This window comes from Monopterus albus, unplaced genomic scaffold (assembly GCF_001952655.1).
Source record: "Monopterus albus unplaced genomic scaffold, M_albus_1.0 scaffold362.1, whole genome shotgun sequence".
NCBI lineage: Eukaryota > Metazoa > Chordata > Actinopteri > Synbranchiformes > Synbranchidae > Monopterus > Monopterus albus.
In genome coordinates, this window is record NW_018128242.1 from 70062 (window position 1) to 78275 (window position 8214).

The 8214-nt window shown below is 39.7% G+C and overlaps 1 protein-coding gene across 2 annotated transcripts in view; it reads right to left on the reverse strand.

The window, feature by feature from the left end:
- Positions 1 to 6239, reverse strand: part of klhl15 (kelch-like family member 15) — a 15091-nt gene extending 8852 nt beyond the window's left edge. The window contains exons 1-3 of one of the 2 annotated variants that reach the window (XM_020585335.1): positions 6009 to 6239; positions 4656 to 4743; positions 1816 to 1954 (exon numbers count right to left, since the gene is read on the reverse strand). In XM_020585335.1, the coding sequence (XP_020440991.1) occupies positions 1816 to 1954; positions 4656 to 4743; positions 6009 to 6069 (288 nt within the window). In that variant the 5' untranslated portion in view covers positions 6070 to 6239. Of the gene's footprint in view, positions 1 to 1815; positions 1955 to 3419; positions 3529 to 4655; positions 4744 to 6008 lie in introns of those variants that run through there. The other variant, XM_020585336.1, reaches the window with a different exon arrangement.
- Between the last annotated feature and the right edge of the window lie 1975 nt (positions 6240 to 8214).

Below are 8214 nucleotides of genomic sequence, written 5' to 3' on the forward strand. Positions count from 1 at the left end.
TGGGAACAAGTGCTGAGTTTTTTTTTTATCAGAGCCAAGGACCCGAGCTTATGGCTTTCTCCTGTTCTAAAACCTGCTCGATCATCTTTTGTCTTGAACCCCACCTGGTGGGGGTCTCTGTAATGAGCTGATGAGAAGGAAGCCCCGAGCTCAGCCTGTGCAGTTGCAAGATCTCTTCTCTTTTTCCAGCTGAAGGAAAATGCACTTACAACCTTCTTGCACACTGCAACTGCATGGTCAACTCTGTTCTCTTTCACCCCATGTTCTGTTAAAAAAAAGCAAGGAAATAGATTTGAAATAGCAGTTCATTCTTCTGTGACAGAAATATTGTGAAGAGCTTTTTCCTTCCTAACTTTAGCTTATGAATCTATAAACAACAAACTCTATAAAACAATTTTTTATGGGAACAATGTTTGAAAGAAATTATACCTTTTTAAATAAAAACAGTATTTATTAAATCAATTATTTTTTTAAAAAGTTGGTAAGACAAAATTGGGATAACTTGTCTTATTGTTAGCCAGCATTATTAATTTCATCATTTTTTACAAAAGAACATTGTCCTACATATTAGATAACACACATGCGCGCGCGCACACACACACACAACATTTTTATGTGATTGCCAATATTATTACATAAATAAATAACGAAAAGCTTTTAAAACAATAATAATTATAATTTCAGGTATTAATGAAATAAAAATGAACATCTAAATAACAGCAATTTTATTGCTTGAATTATTAATTATACTTACCAGTGGCATTGTGAAGACGATGTCCAAAGCACTGAAGATGGGTCCAGTCGTTAACCTTCATTGCTTTGATCATGTTCGTTCCACTGTCAGTGATCACGCACGCTTGTCGATCCTCCACAAGCTTCCAAGAAGCCAGCACATCTTTAAGCCCTTGACCAATTACTTCCCCAGTATGATCGTCAGGAAAATAACATGTCTGAAGACAAACACTTTGCAGTTTCCATTCTGCATCAACATAATGGGCTGTGAGGCTCATGTAAGGCTGAAGAGTACGACTACTCCACAGGTCAATCGTCGTAGAAAAAAAAAAAAGATGCCTTATCAAGCTGTTCCGCTACTTTTTCACGTGTTTCAGTGTACATTCGGGGAATAGCTACGTCTTTGAAATATTTGCGACTTGGCAAAGTGTATCTTGGATCAACAGTGCGTAGCATTTTTATGAACCCTGGCTTTTCGATGGTGTATATGGGAACCATGTCCTTAGTGATATGAAATGCCACAGCATCTGTAATTTCTTGCCATCAGGGTGCCTTTTTGTCGTATGGAATGGCATTGGAAAATGATGCCGCCGTTGCACTTGGCTTGTTTTCGTCTCTTATCTTTGAGCATTCTTCCCATTCTACTTGGTGTCCTTGTCGCAAATGTTGGAATAAATTAGTGGTGCTGCCACTGCCGGTTGCAACGGACTTTCGGCATATTTTGCATTTGACAAAAGTTTGTTCGACGTCTGACCTCTCAGAGCCGAACCATTTCCAAACCACAGAAGAAACGTTACAACCTTTTTTTGGCACAAGGTCATCTTGATGTGAAGAGCCACCCGTCTCCATGTTTTTTCTATAGCCTATTACGTTCCTTCATAGAGTGCTTTCACACATAAGCGGTTAATTACGCGCGCCATCATGTAGTTGGTCAATATTGCCTTTTAATTATTCTGCCATTGGTGCAATGACAATGTATCTATTTTTTTATTATAATTAAAAATCGCGATACCTCGATTTAAGAAAAAAAAAATCGCCTTAAAACGTAAATTCGAATTAATCGAAAGAATCACCCAGCCCTACCTGGAAGTGGTGCTCCTCTATCAATAGCGTAACGTCCAGCAGCAGACGCTCCTCGTAGAGTGCCCGGAACCCCGACGACACGCTCCCGTCGTGCACCTGAGACAGGTACACCTCCACATCCGCCCCTGACATAACACACCTGGAAATACGAAGAAGAGCAAAGAGCAGAGGGAAGAGGGAGGGCGCTGAAACGTCTGGATAAGGTCAAAATACTGAACCTGGCTACAGCTGACGAGTGCGAACATAAAGCCAGGATGAACTAGAACGAAACACTAATTAAAAGTGAATGCATCGAGCACAAAAAACTATTGGGCGAAAAAATAAAAACCTGACTGTGGAGACGAACACAACTTTAGGAATGTAACTTGACTAACAACAAACATAAACAATAATAATGAGCAACATACAAGAAGAGTTCTGTCTTTTCTCCTCTAATTTCTAAATGGATTTGTGCAGGTTTATTGGTTTTTCCAGGACACTTTACAATTTTTCATGACTGGAAAACTGGTTTAAAGAATTCCAGGTTTTCCAGGGCACGTGGGAACCCTGAGTGCACAACCCAGACTGTGGATGCAGTTGTTAAGAAGGGAAAGATTAGAAGCCACTCCTGTGTCTGCTGGCCGAGGCTGTTATTGATCTCAGACTTTCTCGGGAGGGGAGCCACTGACATCTGACCGTCATCCATGGAGCGGGGGAGAGGGGGCTTTCCAGGCTGAAGGTTGGTCCTTCAGCAGGCGTCTCCTCAGCCACTTTAATTCCTTCCTTCAGGTTGTACTTAGCTCGCCCGTAGATGTTTTTATTTCCATGACTTCATCCTTAGCTCAGTGTAGAAGCCTTATCAGGAGGCTTATCACAGAAAGTAACAGCAACACACTGTCTGTGTATCCAGGGCAGGTGCTGACTCCATGGAATCATCTCCGGTAGGCGTGTAGATCTTCAGTAGCCTCCGCCGTCCATCTTCTCACTGTTCTCACCATAAGACTGCCACAGCTGCAGCAGCATCGACCAGGAAGTCCACTGAATATGAAACATCTGGTTTGATGTGTGTAGGAATAGTAAGACTCATGTTTAGGAGTTCATCTCCAGTGGTGAAATAAGAAAAAACAGTACAAAAAATAAAACTGGAGCCAAACGCAGTGGCTGCCATCTGTGGTGTGAAAAGAGGGGGTTGCTGAAAACATAAGTCTGGATCTGGAAGGGCATTCAATAGGTCATCCAGCATTAAGAGCTCAGCACTTCAGCTGCTGCATCACACACTCTCACATCCAGGCGCACTGTGTGTGATTCTGCACTGACACACTGGGGAAATACCCCAGTGTACTTCGGCACAGTGAAGTTGATGGAAAACACAGATGAAGAAAGGAAACCCTTAAAAAAAACAAAGCATCCTGCAGGCAATTTCTCTCATTTCATAACACAGCCACACACACATGCACACAACTCAGAGAAAAACTGTAACACCAGGAACACACACAGAACATTTAGATTTAATTTTACCCAGTGTCTGCATACCAGAATACACAAACATACACAAGGTCTCCTGCATACCTACACAAACTCCCACAATAAAAATGCAAACAAGCACACACACATAGCACACTCACCTCTGATTGGCCACGGGCATGTCAGAGGGGGTTGTCCGAGCCAATCAGAGGACAGTGCCCCTTGTGTCCAGCAGATGCTAACAAAGTCCCTTTTCTGAACGTCAATCACCTGGACAACAAAGCCAACACAACCACCACATTAAGGCATGAATATATGAAGAGCTGCAAGAAAAACCCACATATGGACTTCGCACCCGCTAAATGTCTTCAGCCAAGTATGTGGACACCTGAACAAGGCATGTGTGACTGTTAAGCATCATGTGTCCACATACTGTTGTTAAAAAAAGTTGCAAAAAAAGTTCACTATGGTTGTGGTCTCACCATGAATTTAGGGTTAAGGGATTGTTTCAGTTTATTACATCTCGGGTCACGCTGCTGTAGTTTTGTCCATAGGTTTGCCATTAAAAACAACACAGTGCTAACATGTTAACTGCTGAGATGCACTGACAGACATGCAACTAACAGTTAGTTCTTTCATTTGCACAAAGTGGACAGTTCCATGTCCTGCCTCAACTCTGACCTACACACTGACTGCAGCTGTGCTAACACAGTCTCTGCTCAATGAAAGATCACTGTTGACATTTCACATACTTCTGACTACTCATATTTTTTATTTGTTGGACTTCTCTACAGAGGCTTCTTCTGAGGAAATGCATTTCCTTAGCTCAGCAATAAATACAATGGCTCATAACTCTCTCTATATATATATATATATATTATATAACTGATTAGCAAATTGACAATAATAAGTTCTCAAATCAAGCTGTAATAAACTGAAAATATCTTCTAAACAAACTAAACTATCTAATTGAACATTTGAGCAGCAAATTAAATGGGACATTAACTGTTGGAAAAACAGTATTAAATGAACAAGAAGAGGACAAACTAGAAATATAAGTACTACTGTGTAACTAAATACACAAAAAACAATGCAATTCCCATTTTTATTAAACGTGACTGTTTACTGATATATATTTTTTTTGTAAAAACATCTACCGAGCACTTTTAGGGAGACAATATACAGTAAATGTGCTGCTGTACCACGGAGGTGGAGGTGATGGGGTTCACCGCTCTGTGGGGATTAACTCTGAACCACTCATCAGCCCCAAACAGGGGACTGAAGTGAAGCAGCTGCTTCCTGGACGAGCAGAGAGGGGAGTGACGGTGGGATGGCTGCTGAGCTCACAGTGACAGAAAGAGGTTTACCGTGCAGTGCTGCAGAGTGAAAAGTCGTACCTTTTGGAGCCCGGGTGAACAAGCACAGGCTTTGACGGCTGAAGGCTAAGAGGCCGCTCGCATTTCCTGTGTTTATGCTTCCCTGGTTCTGACAAAAGAGACAGAAGAAGACACATAAGGTAGAAGGAGCACGACAGTACCATCACATGTCCAGTCATGGGGTTGCATGCTACAGCAGTGAGCCTGAAACTACTTCAAAACAACAGTGCACAACTACAAATATGAACAAAGCATATTTTCACACAAGCCAGACACTTTAATTTTAGAATGCTGGTCATTTTAGTTTCAAAATGACTAATAATTATCAAAATATTTGCTTATAAATTTGCTACTGATCTTGATGGTACTGTTTATTTTGGTAATTGTTTCAGCTCTGGATGTTGTACAAAGTTTTCAAGTTAAGATGACAATGAAAGACAGAAACTTAAGTTATTCATTTTTGGTATTTGCATCTGTGTTTTTACTACTCATTGTGGTTTTATCTTGTGGAGCACTCTCTGTAACCATGTTTTGAAAAGTTGCTACAGGAATAGCGTTTATTATTTTATTATAAGACTTTATTGGTCCCTGGTGAGAAATTCACAAACTGCCCAGCAGTATATAAAGTAGTTCACATTACATTAGCTCCCCTTTACCAGCTGCAGCATTAACAAAAAATGCTTCAGTAATTATAATGCAATATCATCATACATTAATGTGAAATGTGCCTTTCTGCATCATGACCACTTTTACTTTAGGTACTTTAAGTATATTTCCATACAAATACTTTTGTACTTTTACTGAAGTAAAATTATGAATGCAGGACTTTTACTTTTAACAGAGTATTATTATACTGTGATATTGCTACTTTTACTTAGGTAAACATCTGAGTACTTCCTACACCACCGGCCTTGGCCGTGAAGAGTACCGATACAGACAATGCTAGAAAACTCATGGGTAACCGTGTTATTTTGACCTGTTGAACTACGTTAACCTGACGTGAGCAGCACAAGCACAGAGACGTTCTTCTCCGTTACAGCCGTTAGTTTCCGTTCCAACAACAGCAGGTCGCTGTGTTACAGAGACCTTAACTGCCACGATCAGAGCCAAAAACAAAGGCTAGCGTTACATATAACGGTACACATTCAACTCTGTATCCGACGATGACGGTAGCCATCATTTGGATTATGTGTGAGACATAGTTACACACAATAAATGGAGATATTTGACTCAACTTCTAGGTACCTGACAAGCTACCTGACCAGCCACATAACTGTCACGACTCTCAGCGGAGGTGACAGGAGCTACGGGGAATTCGACACTGCTCGAGTGGGGCAGTAGCTTTAGCTTAGCCGCTAAATCCAGCCGTCTCACCTCGGCGGTGCAAATCCCCACAACCCCTCTTCGACCAGGCAGCTCTGGCGCCGTCAGACATGAAGTTGCGAGCTCGATACCGGGATCAAGAAAGCGGACGGCAACGGTATACTGCCATATTATCGCCCAGAGAAACAGTGAGAATCCCCACTCGCTCTAAATTGAACCACAGCAGGATACAGGCTTTGCGTACGCCATTTTCTGTCCCGACGTCATTTCCGTTTTTGGCGGAACTGAATGCGTTTTATACGTATTACACACTTTCACACACACAACTCCATACCCTCAATTGATAATAACTTTGCCTCTTTTGTTAGTCTGTTGTCTCGTTTGTCTCATGTAGAATGTTATGTGCTTTGACTTGTAATTGTGTTGCAATAAAAAAAATTAAAAAAAACGAAAAGAAAATACCCGAGGTTTTTTCTCTAGTTTTGTGCTGCTTTTGGAAAGAATTGTCAAATCGAGCAACGTTGTATAAGTAATAAGTTATCTAACAACAACAAATGGGTTGAATTTTATAGATTACAGTGAATAACTTAGTTGTTCAGATAACGTAAAATGACAGTCGATACAAATTTAAGCTTGAAACTACAAAGAGATGCCAAGTACAGGGGACTATGCTCTCCTGTTCTTTATTGTGTGGATGCTGTAGCATCCACACTCTGTTTTCCTCTTATTTATTATTGTGTGGATGCATCAAGCAGCCACACTATGTTATCCTGTTCTTTATTAGTGTAGATGCTTGCATCAACACTCTTGTTATCTTCTTCTTTATTATTAGTATGGATGCGAGCATCCACATTCTTGTTATCTTCTTCTTTATTGTATTCAGCATACATACTATGTTATCCAATTATTGTATGGATGCTGATTCAGCATCCATACTATGCTTTCCAATTATTTCTTTATTATTATTATTCCATACCTTTTTTGGCACGTAAGTACTTCAGCATACTTTCAGCTAGAAAAGCCATTCAGGTATCAAAAACTTTAGCTTTTTCAGGACATGCGTGGATGTATACAACTTTTTTGTAACTTTTATACTTTTTAAACTATTCAGCTTTATTCTCAAAATTTTTACTTCTTCATACTTTCAGCTATTTCAGCTATTAAAATGTTCAGCTCTTCAAGGACATTCATGCTTCTCTTCAGAATTTTTCTAAACTTCATACTTTTGAAATATTTAGCTTTATTTTGAAAATCTTGCCCCATTCAAATGAATAGAAAACCTCTACTTCAGCATACTTTCAGCTATTTCAGGTATCAAAATGTTCAGTCCCTCAAGGACATTCATACTACTATTCAGAACTTTTCAAATCTTCATACATTTTAAATATTTAGCTTTATTTTGAAAATCTTGCCCCATTCAAATGAATGGGAAAATTCTATTTCAGCATACTTTCAGCTATTAAAATGTTCAGCTCTTCAAGGACATTCATATTACTATTCAGAACTTTTCAAATCTTCATACATTTTAAATATTTAGCTTTATTTTGAAAATCTTGCCCCATTCAAATGAATAGGACAATTCTATTTCAGCATACTTTCAGCTATTAAAATGTTCAGCTCTTCAAGGACATTCATACTACTATTCAGAAGTTTTCTAAACTTCATACTTTTGAAATATGTAGCTTTATTTTGAAAGTTATGCACCATTGAAATGACTAGGACAATTCTACCTCTGCATACTTTGGACTATTTCAGGTATCAACATGTTCAGCAATGAGTGGGGCAACGTTAGAAGCGTAATATCTCTGGCATACCTTGGGCTAGAAATGCCATTTCAACTTTATTCAACTAGTGAGACGTTCAGCTACCAATGGTGCAAAAATCATCTTGATACCTTTTATGGGGTTTTTTTTTATAATCGACATTTATATTTTGTCTATTTGTCCATAGACAAAGCATGGGCCAATGCAGTGCAATGCCAGTGGTAGCTATGCGTCACGTGACTCCCCCAGTCTAGCAGCTGTCGCTATACTTTTCCTCTTCCTCTTGCCGCTTTTGTGCTGCTATTATGCCATTCTTAAGCTTTATACACATATAATAAATGACAATCGTAGAGAATATTGTCACGAATTCAGCTGTCAGTGTTACTGAGATGGGATGAATGGTATTTGCATAAGTCACACATTCCAGCGGATACGTCTCACTGCTCCATAGACTTACACTCAATACAGAAGATCCGCTGAAACAAAACGTCGGC